This window comes from Thamnophis elegans, chromosome 4 (genome assembly GCF_009769535.1).
Source record: "Thamnophis elegans isolate rThaEle1 chromosome 4, rThaEle1.pri, whole genome shotgun sequence".
In the NCBI taxonomy this organism is placed as follows: domain Eukaryota; kingdom Metazoa; phylum Chordata; class Lepidosauria; order Squamata; family Colubridae; genus Thamnophis; species Thamnophis elegans.
In genome coordinates this window covers 78,334,103-78,356,684 of record NC_045544.1, presented here as the reverse complement: position 1 = coordinate 78,356,684, position 22,582 = coordinate 78,334,103, and the positions used below count along the sequence as shown (strand labels likewise).

At 39.4% G+C, this 22,582-nt stretch overlaps 1 protein-coding gene across 1 annotated transcript in view; it reads left to right on the top strand.

Moving 5' to 3' along the window:
• The window catches only part of MDGA1 (MAM domain containing glycosylphosphatidylinositol anchor 1), a 334,259-nt gene that overhangs the window by 270,685 nt on the left and 40,992 nt on the right, over positions 1-22,582 (top strand). The window contains 2 exon segments of the mRNA XM_032216752.1: positions 10,659-10,811; positions 12,667-12,802. Of these exon segments, the coding sequence (XP_032072643.1) occupies positions 10,659-10,811; positions 12,667-12,802 (289 nt within the window).

Genomic DNA, 22,582 nt, shown 5'->3' with positions numbered 1-22,582 from the left:
TAACCCTTAACCTAACCCTAAACCTAACCCTAACCCTAACCCTAACCTTTAACCTAACCCTAAACCTAATCCTAACCCTTAACCTAACCCTAAACCTAACCCCAAAACTAACCCTAAACCTAACCCTTACCTTAAGTTGAATCGGCTTGCTTTCAAAGCGCTATATAAAGCGCCCTTCTTTTTCTGCGCTGGCTGTTGTTGCCCTGTTGATGACGTCAGTGGCGCGGTTTAGTCGAGCGCAGTTTTGATGGATCATGGACTGTTACAGCCCAGATTATGATAGTTTTAACTTTTCTGAGTTTACACTCTTAATCCATCAAGTCCCACTGTTGTCTAATGATATTGGCAACACATCTCCAGGATTCCATCACCTGCTGCCGAATCTTTTTAAGTAGAGATCTACAAGCAAATTATTTATTTGTACCCACTCTATTTGTTGTGCCAGTGAATATAAATGTAGTTAATCTAAGAGGACGATGCCATGCAGAATTATCTAGACTTGATCCAAGTCTCTGACCCACCACAATCAGACAAAACCTATAAAGGCTACAGCCTTTAGTGTATTTATCTGGAAATAAATATACAGCTACATAAAGTTCAATGGGAAGAGAATAGTCACAATATTCTACTCAGGTTTAACTTCTTCCATGAGCCAGATTCTTCTTTCAGTTGTATGGTTCATTTGCAAAATGAAAAATAAATAAATCCGAAATGAAATCACAGAAAGAAAAGAAAGTTGATGTTGGTGATATTGCTGTTGTTATATGTATGTAGTTATTTACAAATCAACTTATCATCTAGGAAAGCCAACATTTGCTCTGGTACTTAATGCTACAATCTCACTCTATTCATAATGTATGTATTGATTTGCCTTGAACTATAAGCTCTCATTATCTTCAAAATGCCATGGACAGAGTGATTCTAAAGGAAAATGATTATTTGGGACAGTTCAGAAAACTGTGGAGTTGACTGCTCTCCAAATAATGTTAACTCTTTATTATTTAAACAAATAGAAACTAGGCTAGCATAATAATGGGGAACGGGGAATGTTCCATTATAGAGTGTTGACTTTGAATAATATTTTACATATAAAAATTATCTTTGTGTATGAATAATTTAAAAAAACAATATATACTTCTGTTTTGCTGAGTCCTTTAATAGTTATAAAATACTTCTTAATATCAAAATCTATCTATCTATCTATCTATCTATCTATCTATCTATCTATCTATCTATCTATCTATCTATCTATCTATCATTTTGGTCACACACCCAATTAAGCCAATCATATTCTTGGATATCCAAGCATCTTTAGTGGCATCTAAAAGATCCTCCTTAAATAAGCCTCTTAAATAAGCAAAAGAGGATAGTTCATTCCAAGATAGTTTAGCTCCGATGCTGGAGGTTTTTAAGAAGAGATTGGACATTTATCTGAAATGTTACAGGGTTTCCTACTTGAGCGGGGGGGGGGGGTGAACTAGAAACCTCCAAGGTCCCTCCCAACTGTGTTATTCTGTTAAGATTTGAGTTCAGGACCTTGGATTCTAGTACCACAGAGTATCTTGCATCAAACTGATTTTTTTTTCCTTTCAACATGCTTCAGTTTCTTGGTTCCCCAATGTAAATGCTGCTGCATTTCTCTTTAATATGGTTGACCCTTCATTGAATCCCTTGTGGGAAATGATTTTTTAAAAGCATAATTTGTCCCTTGATTCTGTAAGACATAATACCAAGAAATGATTCCAACTTGGAAGATTAGAAACATTTTCTTCCTTCTTTCTATCTGTTCATTTTCACCATATTTTTTGTAAAACATAGACCTAAGCCAATATGGAAACCATTTTCTCTGCATGTGCCTTTATCTTGTTCTTTTAAACCTTTTTTTCCCCTTAATTTATTTGGCAAAAGCCCATCCATTCGCACATTTCAATCTCTCTAAGCTTATAAAACTGTCAGGATTTCTTGTTTGGTTGGTTGGTTTTTGTTCCCCAGCTACCCACCACTTCCTAAAAAATGAAATATTCCTCTTAAAGGACCATTTGTTACATTTGTATCCTCAGGTGCTCCTGCTAAATACTAAAGTCCTTTTGAAGGACTTGCTACCACTGATTATAAAGCTATTCCTTCTGCATCATAGTTTAGTACACTGCAACAAAATGATGAAATAACATTATGCAAATGGTTTGACTTAAGTACTTGAATCAGATGTCAAGACCCAAGTACGTGATGCCCTCATTGAGTGTGTTTTTATTTTGGCATCATCATGGTTTGCTACAGACACTGCTGTTGTTAAGGACCCCCAAGTTACTTTTGCCCATTAAATGGAGTGCTAGCAATATACTATTAAGAGATGATAACAGCAATAATGATGCAAATAAGCAGTATTCAACATTTGGGGACTTTTTGTTCATTTTCATTTTTGGGTGTTGACAATACTGAAAATAACTTCTTAGAAAAACATACTTCTGAAGAAGGTAGATTTTCAACCTCCAGCCCATCCCAAAATACAGTAAATATGTAAACATAATTGCATATCTCCGGCAATTTATGCCCTGCAATCAAACATCATTCCCCATCTTATCATTCTGATTTGCCAGAAAGTAGATTCATATCTATCACCCCAAACTGCTACCACAGATTTGAAGACCAGACTCAAGAGATTGCCGATCTTAAGGAATAAATTGGAGGGTGGGGGCATAAGAGATAGGAATCCTTTTGGTCATTCCTTAGTTCAATAATTCCCTCCATGTACCTATAGCTGCTTCCCCTTTCAGTGTATGGGGATTGCTCCCATAGATATTAGAACTTGGAAAGAGTAAAGAAGCTGGTTTGAACAAAGATAGGCAATCTACATTATTATCGGAACAATGAGAGAGAGAAAATATGCCTTAAGTCCAAAACAAGCAGAAGGAATATGAAAATGACAGGAATCTCCCTAGTGATATGAATATAAGAGCGGGAAGAGGTAAATCAGAGTTGCAAGATTATGTTATTATAGCTAATTTTAATAAAAGCAATTTTGCTGTTCCTCATAATTCTTGATCTGGTCTACATAATGGGGCTGACAGAATCCATGTCCTGTCCCTTTGGAGATATAATATCTGGGATATATCCATTGACAATTGCTTGAAGTATTGTATGAAAGAAACTATCTTTTGATCTGTTACTAGTCTCCCTGGTATTGTGGAGAGATCTGTTCCTACTTTGTTTGAGGTGTCCTACTAACATCATCAGTGTTAGACTAGACTAGTAGCGATGATGTTACCTAGTTTGGATAATGAAATATCTACAAGAAAACAACCAAGCTCAGAGACTACCAAGAACCCTTCATTTCAACCCTGAATTGCGAATATTCTCCTTTATTAGTACCACATTTATTTAAAACAGTATATTTAAGATCCATGGTGAATAGATAGTAATTTTGTAGTCAAGACAAAATAGTTGGTCTAAATCCAATACTTGATGCTCTCAGCTGGAGGAAAGAATTTTGCAAATTTTCTCAATGTACTCCTGTACTAAATTGTCCAACTGCTGTTGTAAGAAGTTGTAGGAAGCACACTGAGCAATTAGTTTCTAAAGATCACACATGGCTGTCCCATAAACTTCAGATAGAAATTTCTGTTGTGGCCTGCCAGCAGAGCTGGCATCAGACTCGGATGATGAGGTGGTTGGGGAGGAACTTGGTCCAGTTCTGGAATCTGGGGAAGGCTCTGATGGATGCTCTGAGTCAGATGCAGAGATAGAGCCAGGGCTATTCGACATTTCCCAGCCACTGGAGAGGCAGCTGCCTTTGAAGGCTGATATGAATGAGAAGGAAGAACAGCTGGGGCCTGTTCCAGATGCACATATGCACAGAGCAGTTAGGAGAGGTGAACAATGGAGGACAAGGAGTCAACACGGGAAGCAAAGCACACGTGGATGCTGAATGGCCCCTCTCTGGCTGGGGAATAAATAGATGGAAAGGAAAGTGATTGTATAGGAGACAACAGTTCATAGTTCTGAAGATTTTGGCTCATTGTGTTTCATGCCACAAAGACTGCTGGCCAGAACTTAATTTGGCCAGAATTTAATTTCGTCTGGGAGCTCACGACCTTAAAATTATTGCAAGGAACTGATAAGGTCTGTACTGAAGTTAACTCCTTGAAGGACTAATGCCCTGAACTTTTTGATGGGTGAATGCAATTAATTCACAAGAGGAAAATAAAGAGGAACTTTTCGTGACAAGAAGTCTGTTTCTTGTTTCTACTAAGGCTGGATCAGAATAATTTCCATGGATCAGAGTGAAAGGCAAACATTAATTTGCTTTTGGTAAGGTTAATTCCTATGGTAGTCTGATGTTAGGGACACATAATGCTGATTAATCTATAGACTAGGAAATAATATAATTATTTCATCATCTGCTTTCTCTTTGGTTAGTAAGTTTTTTCTGCATTATTAAGGCTTGCATGTCATATAATGCTGGACATGTGGTATCTGACAACATAAGTTGTGGAAGCTATGTAATTAATGGGGTGTTATTTTCCAGACACTTTGTGATGATATGGGAACTAAATATAATTTTGAATGTTTGCCTCCATTCTTGATTTGACTGGCTCCTTACTAGTTTTTGATCATAAAAGTTCTGAGAATTTTCCCTTCCTAGGCAGGCATTAATACCAAAATTAATGCCTATTACACCATTTTTCTATTGCCCTCTTAAACCTATAATTAGCTCTACTTCTGAGTTTTTAATAGATATTGTGTCCAGTTTAGAAGTCCTAAATAAATGGTGAAAGGAATGCTTTTACTATGCTGGCTACATTATGGTTTTACATGTAAATGTATAAAACAGCAAAAAAAATGCTGTTGCATGTCTGGTGGACCCACATACAGAAAAAAAATCAGTTTGTAGATAGATGTATGGTTTGAACGTTTTATATTCTTTTATGTGCTATGTTCTTTAATCTTCATGAATGAACTAATTCCAGAGCACTTGGTATAAAACACAGATTCTGCAAAAGCAGATGCCAGCCTTAAGATGGAAAACAGCTTGAAGTAAAGGGAAAGTGTACAAATAATCATTTAAAAGACAAAGACAAGTTTCTCTGTGTTTACCTAAACAGCCAACAGACAATAGAAGTTATCAGCTTTGGAACTGATAATAAATTATTTAGCAGAACTGTTGTGGGTATGAATGGGAGCTTCCATGTCTGCTCCTCCCTTATAGTAAAAAAGCAAAAATTAAATCACAGAAATTGTTGGATTTCAAACAAGATAGAAAGGGCCACCAGTGGAGTGTCCTCTATTTCTGACACAGAATTTGTCCTGTTCGTTGCAGCCTAATGCTTGCATGGTGGGAATGAGTGCTGATTAGGCAGAATCTAAGGTTTCCTGTTGAAAACACAGTTTATGACAATAGGTATGTCCAAATTTGGTGTATCTTTACTTTTTCTTCAGGGCAAAGTTAAACTTTTATATTAGTTTAATTTAGCATTGGCAATAAATTCAGTTTAGAATTAAAATCTGTGAAATTAAAATGGAAGGGGCAAATTGAAGTCTTCCAGTTGAGCAAAGCTTCTGGTGAGATTTTTCTTGCGTCCGCTGAGTCCCGCCCAGCCGCCCTGTTTAGGATAACCCGCTCCCTACTAAATAAGAGGGAAGCGGGGGAACCCTTGCAGGGCAGAGCTGAGGATTATGCCCAATTCTTAGCGGACAAAATTGCTCGGTTTCGGTCGGACTTGGACTCCATCCCTGCAGTTCCAGCCGAGGCACAAGAGGATCAAGTAGACCATCTCTGGGTTGAGTTTCAGGATGTTGCCCCCGGGGATGTGGACAAGGCCATGAGGGCTGTAAGTGCCTCCACCTGTGTACTGGACCCGTGTCCCTCATGGCTGGTTACTAACAGCAGTGAGGTGACACGAGGCTGGATCCAGGCGGTTGTTACCGCCTCTCTTCGGGAGGGGAACTTCCCCGCCGCACTGAAAGCGGCGGTGGTGAGACCCCTCCTAAAGAAGCCATCTCTGGATCCAGCTGTTCTTAATAACTATCGCCCAGTCTCCAACCTTCCCTTTCTTGGGAAGGTTGTTGAGAAGGTGGTGGCCTTCCAGCTCCAGCGGTCCTTGGAGGAAGCAAGCTATCTCGACCCCTTCCAGTCAGGCTTCAGACCCGGTTACAGCACAGAAACCGCTTTGGTCGCATTGACCGATGATCTTTGGAGAGCCAGAGATGGAGGACATCCCTCCATCCTGGTTCTCCTTGACCTCTCAGCGGCTTTCGATACCATCGACCATGGTATCCTTCTGCGACGACTGCGGGAGGTGGGAGTGGGAGGCACCGTGTTGCGGTGGTTCTCCTCCTACCTCTCGGACAGGTTGCAGTCGGTGTTAGTGGGGGGGCAGAGATTGACCCCTAGGCCCCTAACATATGGGGTGCCTCAGGGTTCGGTCTTATCCCCCCTACTATTCAACATCTACATGAAACCGCTGGGAGAGATCATCCGCAGGCACGGGATAAGATACCATCAATATGCGGACGATACCCAGTTGTATCTGTCCGCCCCGTGCCAACTCAATGAAGCGGCAGACGTGATGAACCGAGGCCTTGAGGCCGTTATGGACTGGATGAGGGCTAACAAGCTTGTACTCAACCCAGAAAAGACCGAGTGGCTGTTGTGCTTCCCTCCCAAAGATTCGACCAATATTCCATCACTCAGGCTGGGGGGTCAAATTTTACACCCCTCAGAGAGGGTTCGCAACTTGGGAGTCCTCCTGGATCCACAGCTATCTTTTGACCACCACCTGACGGCTGTGACCAGGGGGGCATTTGCCCAGGTTCGCCTGGTGCGCCAGTTGCGACCCTACCTGAATCGGGAGGCTCTCACAACAGTCACTCGGGCCCTTGTGACCTCTAGGCTGGAATACTGCAATGTGCTCTACATGGGGCTGCCCTTGAAGAGCATCCGGCGACTTCAGCTAGTCCAGAACGCGGCCGCGCGAGTGATTGTGGGTGCACCTCGGTTCACCCACATAACACCTATCCTCCGCGAGCTGCGCTGGCTACCTGTCGATCTCCGGATGCGCTTCAAGGTCCTACTAGTCACCCATAAAGCCCTGCATGGTAGTGGATCTGCATACTTGAGAGACCGCCTTCTGCCAATTACCTCCCTGTGACCAATTAGATCTCATAGATTGGGCCTCCTCCGAATTCCATTGGCCAGCCAGTGCCGGCTGGCAACTACAAGGAGGAGGGCCTTTTCAGTGGTAGCTCCGACCCTTTGGAACGAGCTCCCCGTGGAGATTCGTACCCTCACCACCGTCCAGGCCTTCCGCACAGCCCTTAAGAACTGGCTAGCCCGTCAGGCCTGGGGACAAAGATAGCCGCCCCTCCCGAATGATGAATGAATGTTGCTTATTATTTTTACTCATATGTGTCTACGTCATTGTTTGTATTTCCCCTTCCTGATTTTATGTGAGCCGCCCTGAGTCCCCTCAGGGAAAAGGGCGGCCTATAAATGTTAATAAACATTCCAAACAAACATTCCATTCTTGAGAGAAGTAGTGAAGCTGTTTGTCTATAGTCTAGCCTATAGACCTGGGAATTTCTGGGGAACCCTTATGGAAACATTAACTAGACTTTACCTTACTTAGCTTCTCCAATAAGTTTTCTAGTGCCATACATGGATATAAAACAAGTAGTGAAAAATTCTGCTTTGTTGAAGGCAATGGCAAGGAGGAAGAGTCCTTTTATCTGATAATGTTCACAAAAATCAACTGATAATGGCAGGGTTTCTTGTAGGAAGTAGGATTATAGCTTATCTGCTTAGAAATTCAAAATTAATGCATCATCTATAGCTGAGGTTATGCAGTTGGATTGGCAGAAATGAACAAGCCTCCTTCACAATTTCTGAAGTCATTGTGTGCCTTAATCCATATAGCTGCAATTGGAGTTCAATCATCTTCATGCCAATAATGTGTTGGAAGAGCTGTTAAAAAGCTCACTTCTGTCCCAGCATCTCAGACCTAGACCTAAAACAGATTGTTTTTGAGATTTCCAGATCTCCTGGGTGCATGTTCTGCTTCTTCTCCAGTTGCAGATGCTGGGCAGTCCCCAGCACTCAGCATTATAAACTGTGGCTAATTTGGATTAGGATGCTAATTAGAAATGAATGGACCGCGTAGAGAGCACTTAGTCAGGGTTAATTAGCGGTTAAGTGGCCAGCCAAGCTCCCTTTGGCTGCTGTGTTTACTTCACTGGCAGGAGTTTCACCAGCCAGCTGAGTTTTCATGAGTTCTTCCAGTGCAAGTGCTCAGCAGAGCTTCACCGGTGGCTACCCTTCAGTTCTAATCAATAAATTACCTTAAGATGGTCCTTCACATCCACCCCAGAGCCAAAGTGAATGAGCATGCACTGTGTGCCCATTTTGTTGAGGTTAAAACTAAGCCCAGTTCTAAATTGAGAGAAATGGGTACGGAATAAAATGAAGGGGGCCAAAAACAGGCCAAGAAAGAGGAAAGGTGTACCCATCTGCTTAATATTCCAAAGAAAGGTCTTGACACTCATAGGCACACAATCTAATGCAGGAAAATGTGATATGCATAGAAGCCCAGTTTTCCATCTTTCCATGGGTATTCAGTTTAAATAAAGAGATTCTGCCACCCTCCTCCCCACTTCCTAGATCACAAGTGTGTATTAAACTACTTGAAACCAGGAAAAAATATTACTGACCTCATTTACAATCATGGCACCAGGTTTTTTTTTAAGACTTTGCATTTGTTTTGCTTTGTACATTTTTTATGGCTCTGATCCTTTTATTCAGGGCTGTTCTTTTATTGGATTATCTTTCTTTATGCACTTCCTATAATATCAATTTCCATCTCTTTCCATCTACTCCTTATGTTTGAGTATCAAGTTAGATTTTTTCATCCAGTCCTGGATTGATGGAGTATATCGCATGTAAAGAAATTTGCAAACCATTATTTCCCTTTCAGATTATGACGCCTTAGACCATTGGCTTTATTTCTTGAGGTATTTTTGTGCCAACTTCCTGAGAATTATGGAGGTATTATCTGAGAATTCAGAGAGAAAACAATATCATGTATTAAAGCTTTTTTTAACAGAAAAATGCTGAAACAATACTCTTAAAAGTCACTTTTTGGAGCTAGGGGAACCAATCACAGCTCTAAAAGTACATTTTTGTGGTCGTCAGAGAAAGCTTTTCCTGGTTTAGCAGAAAAGTAAGTTTGTAAGAAGTTATTCTCTTTCTTCTGCAGACTTTAATAACGTGGTAGGTTCACAACAGAAAAGAACAGAATGACAGGTTCATACAAAATAAGAAGCCCTTTAGACAGATAAAAACATGAATACAATTGGCTAGCAACATAGGAATTTTTAAAAATTGGATGGCATTATTACATCAATTAACAGCTAATTTGTCACATTTGTAACATTTAACATTCTGGATTGTCTTCAAGAATAACCGCCCATAAAATACATTGCAATAGCATAGATATGATATAAAAGGAGCCTGGGTAATCATTGTGAAATTAAACTGACTTAGCTAGTATGCTAAATGCGGTTATGCAAATGCCTGTAAATCATCATCCCAACCGAGTTCAGAAATTGTCAGTAAAATAATATGATTAATTTACAAATTAATAGTCTATAAAATAGCTAAACAAGGAACTTGAAATAGTAGTTTGGGACTACAGCAAAAGATATATAGACCAACTTTATTTGTTCCTTCCAGCCATCTGAATTTTCTTCTTCATATCAATGGAGTTTGACATTATCCCAAAGCTGATCACAGTTTTGTTTTCTTTTGATTTTGCTCAGCATGTCGACTTCCCCCCAGTTTTGTGTAAGATTGTCCAGCCCTTTTGAGTCCCTTCTATGATCAATTCCATTCATAAACAACAAGCGGTCAATGAATATTCAAAATTGGATTATGTAGCACGAAACATTGAGAAGCTAGATTCCAACATAAGTATGCATGTTTCCCCATAATCTGAGCTGCTAAAAAGCTGGAGTGTTTGTAGGGACATTTTAATATTCTTGGCTATAGCCAAAGCTATTGAAAACAAGTTAGTGAATGAACGTGCCTGTATGATCATCCTTACGTCTATAATTAGTTTGATAAGTTCATTTATAGATTCACTATTGGAAGATTTACAGAGGAGCCAAACCCATGAGGATGCTGGCAACAAGGCGTGTATGCTTATCCTTGCTTTTTTTATTCCTTGTGGGTGAAGACTGAATAGAATATTTTTGTGCGTGGCCAGCAGCAGAGTTTTGAAGTGCTTGGAAAGTCATTGGGGAAATGTTAAAAAATATCACAACAAATCCACATGTTGTCTAGATCCATCCATCAAACAAATATGATCACAGTGTGCTTTGTTAACTCATCTATAAACAGGCAGGACATTTTTCAATGTATAGATTTTTACACTCTCCCATATTTATTTAAAGTTGAAGAAAAAGGCAGGGCTGTTAATTAGTTTTTGTGACTTCTTGCTGGCTTCAGTTTATGGATAGGAGATGCAACTTGTTCCATGAATTAGTGTTATTCTCTCAGTGTAGAAGTATCATTATTACAAGGAAGTTATTTTTTTGTCTCCTGTATACTCCACCAGACAAGATCATGTTGGGATGATCTACTTATTAGGCACCTTACCTGCCTACAGGTAACACCTGCCACTTTGAAGATGAGAAGATCTGTGGTTATATTCAGGACACAACAGACAACTTTGATTGGATTCGTCAAAGCAGTCTAACCCATGATCCGAAGCGCACTGCCAACACAGGCCCCACTATGGATTTCAGTGGGACACCCGAAGGTGAGTAGGCCCCCAGTTCCCTGGTTCAAAGTTATGCCCTTTGCTTTTTCCTATTCCTGTTTTCACTCTGTTGTCTAACAAAGGAGAGAGGAATTTCCCATTTCATAAGTACTTATAAAATGGTATTTGTCATTAGGGATGTGGTGGCTCAATGGCTAAGACACTGAGCTTGTTGATTAGAAGATTGGCAGTTTGGTGGTTCAAATCCCTAGCAAGTGTAACAGAGTAAGCTCTTGTTACTTGTCCCAGCTTCTGCCAACCTAGCCGTTTGAAAGCATGTAAAAATGCAAGTAGAAAAATAGGGACCACCTTTGGTGGGAAGGTTCTGTGCCCCTTTGGCATTTAGTCATGCTGGCCACATGACCACGGAGATGTCTTCGGAGAGCTCTGGCTCTTCAGCTTTGAAATGGACATGAGCACTGCCCCCTAGAGTCAGGAATGACTAGCGCATATGTGCGAGGGCGACCAATCAACCTTGTCATCAGTCTCATGCAAATGGCCACCTGCCATCTTTCTACTTATTTTGAATCTACAGCTCCAAAACTCTGTCTAGCAGATAAAAAATACTGTCTTTTGAATCTTTGCTGGAAACTGGAATAATTTGAGCAATTTTTGTTGGGAATGAAACTTTTCAATTCAATTCTTAGTTTTTCCCATCTCCCACCAGTTTGCTTCTTCCTTCTTCCTACCTGAAATCTTCAATCTTTAGTTTGCAATATTGAGAATTTGCAGAAGATAGAACTGCTGCCTCTGGATTTTTCCAGATCTTTTCTAAGAACAGTTTGTTTACTATGTGATGCCACATGATTTACTATATTATGCTTCATCTTAAGATATGATAACAAAATATATAAATATAATAAAATATATAAAACATAGCTTCGTATACACACTCATGTGCATGCACACGGACTCTCTTGATCTGCATTAGACATGAGGCAGCTAATTTGCATGTTCTTATTCACATTAAATAACCAATTAAAACTCCCACAGCTTTGTTTAGAGGAATCAGGAGAACATTAGTCCTTGTTACTGGCTAATTACTGCTGCCAAATGTCCTTGTTTCATTGATGCATGCACAGAGGAAAGAAGCAAGTGGGAAAACAAGCTTAAACATTCTAAAATGTCTGTCTGACTTCTGGAGCAGAAGTCCAATGAAGCCTCCAGAACCTTTCCAAGCTTTTCCATGCAACATTTCAGAAAAGGGTATGATATATAAGTCATGATGCAAAGTTGATTTTGAAAGCTCAGGGTAGTCAACCTATCCTTTTACCTCAAACCCAGAGCCCTATTCTGTCTATGATCCATGGTGATTATAATACATATAAGCACTTCTATTCCTCTAATGCAGCTATTAGAATGTAGGGAGACAGCCTTTCTATGGAAGCTTGGCTAGTACAAATTAACATACAGTACTAGTTGCAAAGCTATGCTCCCAAGAAACATCTCCAGAACAGCCTGAAAAAATATTGAGATAATTGAGATGAGAGAGGATAGTAGGACTAGAACAAAGAGCTATAGTGTAGAAGAATGGGACTAATTTATGGAGGCCCAATTTCAAGTCCATCTTCTGCCATGAAAGCTCACTTGATGATTTGGATCGGTAATTCCACACAAGCCAGCTAGACATCCTGGAGAAAAGGTAGATATAAATAGGTAAATAAGTAAATCAGGTAACCTAAGCCCAAGTTCTGTCACTTTCAGAGAGAAGATGAAGCTGTGGCCCAAAATTCTAGTTTAGAATCCCAAAGGGGGATGAGTAGGCTTTTCTTCATACTACTTTTAATGCTGTTCACATGAAAAAGTACTGTGGCAATGTGTTTACCTTTCCTACTCTTGGTTTCTCACTCTCCAGGGTACTACATGTTCATTGAAGCCTCTGCACCCCGAGTGAAGGATGACAAAGCTAGATTAATCAGCCCTATGTACAACATGACTGCCAGATTCTGTGTCTCCTTCTATTATCACATGTATGGGAAGCACATTGGTAAGTAACCTTGAAGGACTGCTGCTCATTGGGATGGAGAAAAAACACTCTGAGATTTAAAGGGATCGCCTATTCATTGCAAATTACAGGGAAATAATGCTCTCAAGTGTACGATATGCCAGATCTGTTTTACAGGGGTGATTGTCAATTTGGATTGTCGTTTTATTTCTTGGCCCTGGAGTTGTGTTCAGGCAAATAATACTTTGTGTTTTTCTTTTGGGAAAGCAACACCAAATTTGAATCCTGAAGAAAACATCTTCATTTCTCTAATGATTTGTGTATGTGTTTCTATCATCTCTTTTTTTCATTATTTCAAGCTCTAGTGCAGAGCTGAAATTGTGGAATATGTTGAATGGGAAGACAAATCAAGATAGCCGTGTCAATCTGATACCAAACACAAGCAGCTGTATAAATTGCATCCAGTTTCTAAGCCTTTAGAATAAACTTATCTATGTGATACTGGCCAGATGTTGAACTAAAATTCCAGCCATGCCTATTGTGCTGGGTGAGCATTCTGGGGGTTGTGCTACATCATATGAGATTCAGAAGCAGCATTAGAAGAACATCCTCACTATTTTTTAGATAAATTTATTTCTATACCATAAGTGTTAGAAATTTGATTTTGGTGTTTTTAGACTTACAAAGATTGGCAGAGTTTTTACATGTGTATGATTGTTAGAGGCATGGTTATACCCAACTTAATTTTCTTTATCCTCTGTTTCCCAAAGCTGTGATGCAGCTTCATCATTTTTGCTTTTCTGATTCCAGCTTCTATAAGAATCCGCCTAAGAAGATATTTTCTTAAATTAATTGAGACATTATATTGGATTGGATTGGATTGGATTAGATAGGGTAGGGTAGGGTAGGGTAGGGTAGGATAGGATAGGATAGGATAGGATAGGATAGGATAGGATAGGATAGGATAGGAGGCAGTGATTGTTTATTAGGCTATTTGGGGTTTAGTTTGAAGAGAGTGCAAATATAGAATCCTTGGGCAGGACAATCCAGATAGCAGTAGGGATTTTCTGATAACCACTGTGCTTTAAAGAGAGTAAACAAGACCTAGAAAATAGCAAAAATCATGTGCAAATAAGGATTTGTTTTATGAGCCAAAGTCATTTCAAAGGATCTCTTTCTCCCTCCCTCTTCACCTCCTGTCTCTGATTGTTAAAATGAAGTTGTATGCGGGTAAATGCCACAAAAGTGCCTAATGAGTTTCCATATTCAGTCAAGGAGCAATTGCTAATTTGTCACCTCTTGATTATAATTTCATTAATTTGAATAATAAATGCACTATTTCAAAAGCCACTAAGTTATTAATCACTTGCTGGACTGAGAAATCGGGGCCCAGTAAGTAGTGTGTCTACCTATTGATAACCAAGGTTGATAAACAGAGTTAATGTACATCTTCCTCTTTCTAAGCACATGAGATATCACTTAGTAGAAGTTAGTTTTCTGTGCTCCTCCCCTTACAGACAGAAAAAGTGGAATCTCTGTATTAAGACTACAATTCTTTGAAATATGAATACCCATGTCTGCCTCATTGAAAGCTAGCCAGGCATAGCAGGCAGAAGTCTTGTTCCACATTAGTTCATGAATGCTTTTAAGATCTCTGACACAGGCCTGAAGCAGAATTATTTTATTTTCCTCCTGTCTGGTAAATTTGGGACACTTGTTCATTAATTGTTAAATGTTACCATTAAGTAACCGTCTCGCGTTGATCTCAGAAAGAACTTTTATTTCTTGGAAATATGGAGATACCAAGAACAGCTCTTCAAAATTTTCTTTAAACAAGTTTAGGATGTCTTATATATGGGAATATAATTTCTTTAAAAGATGGCAATGCTAGGTAATCTGAAAGCTGTGTGTATGTTTTTTTTTACCCCAGACTTTTGGGGATCTTGAAAAGCACTCTGGGCTACTGCCACTATAATTTGGTGGCGAAATGGCCATTTTTAAATTTTAAGAGCAAAAAAATTAGGTGAGGAAGGGAGCACAGGGCTTTTGGGAAGTGAACTGCTTCCATTTCCATCCTGTTCTACAAACCCTCCTAATTATTCAAAAAATAGCCCTTAGCTTTTTATCTCCTGTAAGGCCAATCAGACAGAAGAGTCATGGCTATTAGTCCAAAAATAAAAATGGATGACCTCTGGATTAGGGGAATATCTTAAGTATCATCACCACTTCCCTGATTCAAGTATTATTTAGAGGTTCTGGTATTGGTGCAATGAAATGGTCATTATTTTGGACCATTTCAGTGTAATAATATATTTAGTTTTGAGTATGATAACTAAAAAAACCAGAAAAACATTTATGTATCTTTTCACCCACCCTATTCCTCATGCACTGTTTTCATCATCTTCCAAACCTCTCTAGAACACGGCTGATTCTTCCACTGAAGCTTTAGACATTTCTACATTTCCCACAAGCAATTCCAAGAATATCTTAAATTTGCACAAGGTGTTGCATTGTTTAGTTATGATGTTTTGAGATGTCCCTGAGGGTCTTAAGGATAAATCTTCCTTGAGTCAAGGTTGATATTCTGGTTATTTGGATATTTCAGTGTAGTCTTTGGCAGCCACAGAGAAGCATTTTTGCCATTGCCTTTTCTTAGATGTTTGTTTTTCTACTTCCAAATCTAGCCCACAGTCCAGGGTCTTCTGGTGGCCTTCCATCCAAATGGTTAATTTTTGGGGATCAATCAAGATTGGCTAGGTTTTGCAACCTGCTGTGGCACATACCAAAGGAAGAGGAAATAGCAATAGCAATAGCAATAGCAGTTAGACTTATATACCGCTTCATAGGGCTTTCAGCCCTCTCTAAGCGATTTACAGAGTCAGCATATCGCCCCCACAATCTGGGTCCTCATTTTACCCACCTCGGAAGGATGGAAGGCTGAGTCAACCCTGAGCCGGTGAGATTTGAACCGCTGAACTGCTGAACTAGCAGTCAGCTGAAGTGGCCTGCAGTACTGCACTCTACCCACTATGCCACCTTGGAATTCCAATATTTAAACCTGCCTGCTTGCCTTCCCTCTGTTAGTTCCGACATCACTTTTGCTTCTGTTTCTAATTTTTAAAAAACTTTTGAGCACATCTGGACTAAATCTAAGGTATATTTCTTAATAAGACAGAATGCTTCAGTAAACTGAGTGAGCGTCCCAAACAGGTTTGCTGTGATCACTTCTCAGCTTCCCTCTTGTTCAGCAATTGGCTGAGGTGATAAGTGCAAAAGAATTGTTATAGCAGTTTCACCACTCAAGTGTTGGCTTCACTTATCATGAGATAAACATAATTCCTACTAATTATGAGTATAAAAATCATGCTTCTTATTATCCTGTAACTCTTTGAACTAGTACACGTACATTCTCTGTTTTAAGAGAAAAAAAATACCAGTTCTGAAAATGGGCTAGACACCCCAGTGCTTACTGGATTTTGTTGAGCTACAAATCCCATAAGCACTGATATAATCAAAAACATCTGGAGGTAGCAGTTGCTTACTGCAGCCTAAAAAGACATCTTTCTCATTCATGAAATGTGATTTTGGCTGCAAGTTTGCAACAAAGATAAAATGGAATGGGGCTGGTTTGCTCACTTTTTTTTAAAATTCTTTTGCCAGTGGCTTCACAACCCAGTCTGGAAAATCACAATGTCCTTTTCTCAGATTTAGCATTGTGCATATCACCACTCCCCATCATTGGGTAGCTGAATCTCACTGCACAATGGAAGGAAAATGCTGTACCGTCTGACATGTATTTATTTTTTTAATAACCAGTTTATGACCTTTTTTTTCTTTCCTGATTTTCACAGCACAACTCAGAAAGCTAGTTTGCTCTCCACAATTTGACTATAAAATATCCATAGCCATCCAGGCAAATCTTCCCAGAGAGAGTTTCCAGACACTGCTCGTTTATAATGCATATGACGAAAGAGAGACGCAGAATACAAATGGAGCAAATGTAGCCAGAGTATAAAATATTCAGTAACTAATAGAGTAGGGTGATGTTGAATATCTCTCAGCTGAGTGGGCTGCGGGTTCAGGGAGAGCTCTCTGGAGGCCGTTCACATTTTTTCTGATTTATTTGGCTGCTGGGTTTTCTGACTCTCTCATGCTTGGGCATGCACACAAAAATGCACACATTTCTTTCTTTCTTTCTTTCTTTCTTTCTTTCTTTCTTTCTTTCTTTCTTTCTGTTTTCCATGTTTTTCTTGTCATGTCTGAATTATAATTAGCTTCCTCTTGATTTCCATAGAGGACTTGAAATGTCCCCAAAACCAAAGATGGACCCTTTTCAGCCTCTTAGAACCCATACTGTGTTTTTGTAAATAATACAAGCCAGTTGTTTATTGAATCCAAGGAAATCAGTAATAAACTTTAGCAAACTAACCTCTGAAGGGTATTTTGATTGCTGCTATTCCAGATGACTTTGATTGCAATAATTCTTTCTGATTATACCTGCCTGCTGAAATATCCCTACTGCCCCTCTGGTTTAGGGCACAATTCAAAGGGTTGATTTTCTCATTTTGAGCCTGAAAAGGGTTTGAATGATGCCAAAACTGGCCTAATCATTAAGTAAAAAGAAGTGATGGCTGCTGGGTGAAGCAATAGGTTAATATTGGAAAACAGGGATAAGCACAGGGCTACCTAACCTCGCCATTTGCAATTGCTTTGTGCCCTCAAGAAAATAGACAATAGAATAATATTCAGTTCCATTAGCTTCCACATGACCACAGGAGAAGAAGTTCTTTGTTTTTCTTCATGACAGACAGTGGACAATCTGCGGTTGATCCTGACACACTCTCAGTACCTGTATACATTGTTTGATTCTTCAAGAACCTGATAGTTTCTTAAGATAAATTATTGTGGTGTTGATTAGGAAAGGGATCTTTCTGCCATGGCAACTCAGCACAGAGTTCATAACATTTCAAGCAGGCTAAAATTGATCCATATAGCAATAGCACTTAGACTTATATACCGCTTCACAGTGCTTTACAGCTCTATCTAAGCAGTTTACAGAATCAGCATATTGCCCTCAACAGTCTGGGTCCTCATTTTATAGACCCCAGAAGGATGGAAGGCCGAGTCAACCTTGAACCTGGTGAGATTTAAACTGCCAAACACAGGCAGCTGGCAGGCAGCCTGCAGTACTGCACTCTAACCACTGCGGCTCATTTTTCTAATATTTATTGACGTGTATGCATCTTATAGGGCATTTTGCTGTTTACTGTAGCTTTATTGTTTTTGTTCTTTTGGTTATTGATTGCCCTTGTTTTCTTTAGAATTGTTTTAGCTATTGGAGGCTCCCATTGTCTTCAAACAATTGAGGGTGAGATAAAAGTGTTTTAATTAATTAAGCAATTAATACATGAGGCAGATAAAGGAAGCAGCTAGAGAAGGCAAGAGAGTAACTGGATTGAATGAGGAATGCAATTGGGCATGGAAGATGAAATAAAATTCAGCTTTGTCTGGAGCTCAACTCTGGCGTCAGCTACCTTCTAGCTTTGCATATGATTCTGTAACAGAAATCTATTTAATATTAGCATACTATATAACATTCTATTAATATAGAAAGTAGGCATGTCATTTTGTAGAAACCAACAAAAACATTGACTTTATTTTTCAGTCTGCTGAAAATGGCCCCATGCAGGGTGTGTAAAATGAGTATCTAGTCTCTCTTAATAATTTCAGCATCTCAGAATTTAATACAAGCACATGCTGATGAGCCAAAGGAAAGACAGTATGATTTGAATTCTTCACGTATTCTAGATAACGGTTAAATTGCATTTGGATGAACAGAAAATGCTAAATAATTCTTGTATTTTTTTCCTGCTCAAATTCTGTAATTCACTTGTTGGATTTGTTTTTGAAAAGTGAGTAATCATAGACATACAACAGGACCTAACTGAAAGTTTCAGTAACTTCAGTTAATAAGGAGAAATTTCCTGACAGTTAGAACAATTAATCAGTGGAATGACATTCCTCCAGAAGTTGTGGCTGATCCAAACTGGAGATTTATAAGAAGAGATTGGACAACCATTTTTCTGAAATGTTACAGGAATTTTCAGTTCCTCAATAAATATGTGCATGTGACTAATCTCTGTGTGTATAAAAACCTCAGAAATTTGTACTCATATACCTTGAAATCACACTTCTTAAAAGGTCGGAGCTGGAACAAAAAATAAATATTAATTGATGTAAGAGCTACTGCTTCAAATTAATTTCCTGTAAAATTAATAAAACCAATTGACACCCCACCGTCTGCAATTACCAACAATGTCCTCTCTTACACACCCACAGAAATGAATAAAGACCCATAAAAACACACATTCTGCTCCTCTCCTTCCATCCAAATCAGGAATGTGATAGGGAAGGAGAAGCTACTCCTGGGAAGCGAAGAGTAGTTCCTATAAGGGAAGGAGAGGAGGCAAGGAGGAGAAGAAGAGGCAACTGGACAGGGATGGAAAGAAAAGAGTGAAGCAACGCAGGATAGTTATTACATGTTTAAAATCCAGCAGGCAAACAAAACTCCAGCTCTAATTTTGATCATTATCTGTGCCTCACAGCAGCAACGTTTACACATCCCACCCATTCTTTTGTTTTCACAGTAGCATCTGTTCTTTCCAGCAAATTTAAAAAGACTCACACACACGTACACACAACATTCACAGGTAATTATTTGGCAGGGGGAGGAAAGCCTCATCTTTCTATTAGACAAAAACAGTAATTATATGAAAACAGGAACAGATCCTGGAGAGAGAGAGAGAAAACCCATTTTCTTCTATCATCCCCCACTTTTTCATGCAACATTGATCTGTATACTTGATCTATTGAGCTGGTGCAGGGAATATGTCTTATAAGAGGACCATTATATAATGAAATCACAGATAAATTTATTAAGCAAATAATAAATAATACAAATAACATTTCTACAAACAACATATAGCAGCTGTTTCTTAAAATTATATGCCTATAAAGCTACTTTTTGGCAAATAAATGCTTACATCCAAAGATACAGCTTCCCTGAGGTATCCCTATGCTCTTTGAGTTTAAGCCAGCAGGAAGGGTTTAATCTTTTTGGTTTAATTATAGTACAGTGCCAGGTCCAAGGGGCACTTATAAATAATACACATTATTCTTATTACTGCTGTTCCAGAAAACCTAATTAAATAAAAACTCAAATATTGGTTACTGAAAGACTAACAAGGAGGAGGATAGGAATCTATAGAAAATGGTTTCAGGGAACGTCCAGACACTCATTCTGAGTCTACCATAAACTGGGTAAGAAACGCCTATAAGCTAACCAAGTATTTGAGTCTCCTTACAACTGAATCTCCCCCTTCTTTCTCTAAGGTACCCATGTAACAATTGTTAATCATAATAAAGCCATAAATGCTAACCTTGCAGAATTTGTATTGGATGCTATGTTTTTATCCTTTCCACCACATATAATTTCCATTCCCCTTTTACACATGCACACACACAAGCACCAAACCCCATGAAACACACGCAGAAGCACAACTTGGAGTACTCACCCTATAGGAACCCTCACCATAAATTCACTTCTCCTATATAGTTATCCTTATTCTTTGTTGCACACCCGCTATTGTAAACCCAGGCATGGATGTACCCTCTTCTGCAACTTTTTCCTCTCAGCTGTGCTTTTTCCATTTCCCACCTTCTCCTCCTCCATTTCTGAGTGACAGTAAGGAGGTGAGATGATGAATCGTAGCAGCTGAATCAAGTACCGCCAAAAGTTACAAGGGCAGCAATTTTGAAATGCTTAAGCTTTTGCTGGGTAATGATCCCTGCCACATCCCAAATCAATGAAGCTGGCAAACTGTTGCAAGCAATTCCCAACCTAGGATATATACCCCACATGTTTTTCCCTACATCCGTTGTACCAAATACAGTTGGCTAGGAGGCAGAGTCAGTGTCTCAATCCCTAACTCAGAGGTCTTCAAACTTGACAACTTTAAGACTTGTGGACTTCAACTCCCAGAATTCTCCAGTCAGCATAGCTATAGAGCAGGAGGGGCATGTTTGTTTAAGTGTGCCTCTCCACTCAGAAGTGCCCAAGGAAGAAAAGAACCTTATTTCCAGCCAAGGTGCTTTTCCAAAAGGCAACTAGACTTTTTTTTCCTTGAAAACTTTTCATTTCTTATCCAAGAAACTTCTTCAATTATTCATTTCCAAGTGGAAAAATACTAAGAAAAGTCCAGTTGCCTTTTGGAAAAGCGCCTTTGGGACAACCATGACCTAGATAATTGAGAATCTCCATAGACACTTGTTTCCAGCAGTTGCCATATTAGATGACTTTAAGGAACAGGTTAGGATCATTGTCACAGAGAAAATCTACCTATGTGGTTGTTAAGGGTTAAAACCACGTAGTGGTACATGGAACATGAGAGAGCCAAAGTAGCACAGTGGTTAGAGTACAGCACTGCAGGCTACTTCAGCTGACTGCTAGCTGCAGTTCGGCAGTTCAAATCTCGCCAGTTCAAGGTTGACTCAGCCTTCCATCCTTCTGAGGTAGGTTAAATGAGGACCCAGATTGTAGGGGGCAATATGCTGACTCTGTAAACCACTTAAAGAGGGCTGTAAAAGCACTAAGTCTAAGTGATATTGCTATCTATAAACATTTTTGTATCATAACCAACAATGCAAGGGGACTCCAGCAGCAGACCTGGTATTGCCCGTATAGATGGCAGGATATACTAGAACCAGAAACCATTAACTGATTTACCCATTTTCCAAAAGTTCTATCCTTTAGGTCTCCTTCAATGCCTTTATTTAAGCATTCCTTTCCTTTATGATTTGGGTACTTGATTATTGTTATTGTTTCTATTCCTTGGCATTTGTTTTTAGTACATTTCTCATCATCAGCCTCTTGGGGGGCAGTGTTGCTCACATATCACCATAAGTTCCTGGCATTCTATTTGCTTTATTTCTTAGCACCCAAGGCTGGATTTTCTGTGATGCTGGATTTTATAGCATTCAAGCATATTGGATTTTGTGCTATAAGATTCAGAGGTTTTTTTTAAATATAAAAGAGATATGAATTTTTAATATTGGAAATGCTTGTTGCTGGACAACATGCAGTAAAATCAGGATTTCAAAAAAAAAAATACAATTTTTCAGAACTAAAATAAGGGGTTTACATTATGGAAAGTGCTTTCCTTCAGCTGTCTCCCTCCATCTGTCCTTCTGGCTCCTCAGGGTACCCATTCTTCCAGACATTACAAATACATCAAAGAAAAATATGTATATATCAGCCATAATGGAGGCATTATTTCTTATTTTACTGTATTTTTTATTTATGAAATTGGAAGAAGTCTGAAATTATAGGTAGTTTAGTCAACTTACAATAGCATTCATGTGTTCTGGCCTGCCAGCAGCCAGCAGAGCTGACAGCAGACTCAGACAGTGAGGAGGTTGGGGAGGAACATGGGCCAGTCCTGGAGCCTGGGGAAGGCTCTGATAGGTGCTCTGCATCAAAGGCAGATAGGGGCCAGGGCCATCTGACATTTATTGGCTACTTTCAGAGATAAGTGCAACAGAAGAACAGCTGGAGCCTATTCCCAATGTGTGCATGCACAGAGCTGTCAGGAGAATGGAACAATTAAGGAACAGGGGTCGACTAGGGAGTAAAAACACAAGTGGATGTTGAATGGCCCCTCCCACAGGGAATAAATGGGAGCAAACAGGGAGAAGTGTTTGCAGGAGACAATTAATTCATTTATGATTGTGAAGATTTGCTTATCTGAGTTTGTGCCTCACAGAGACT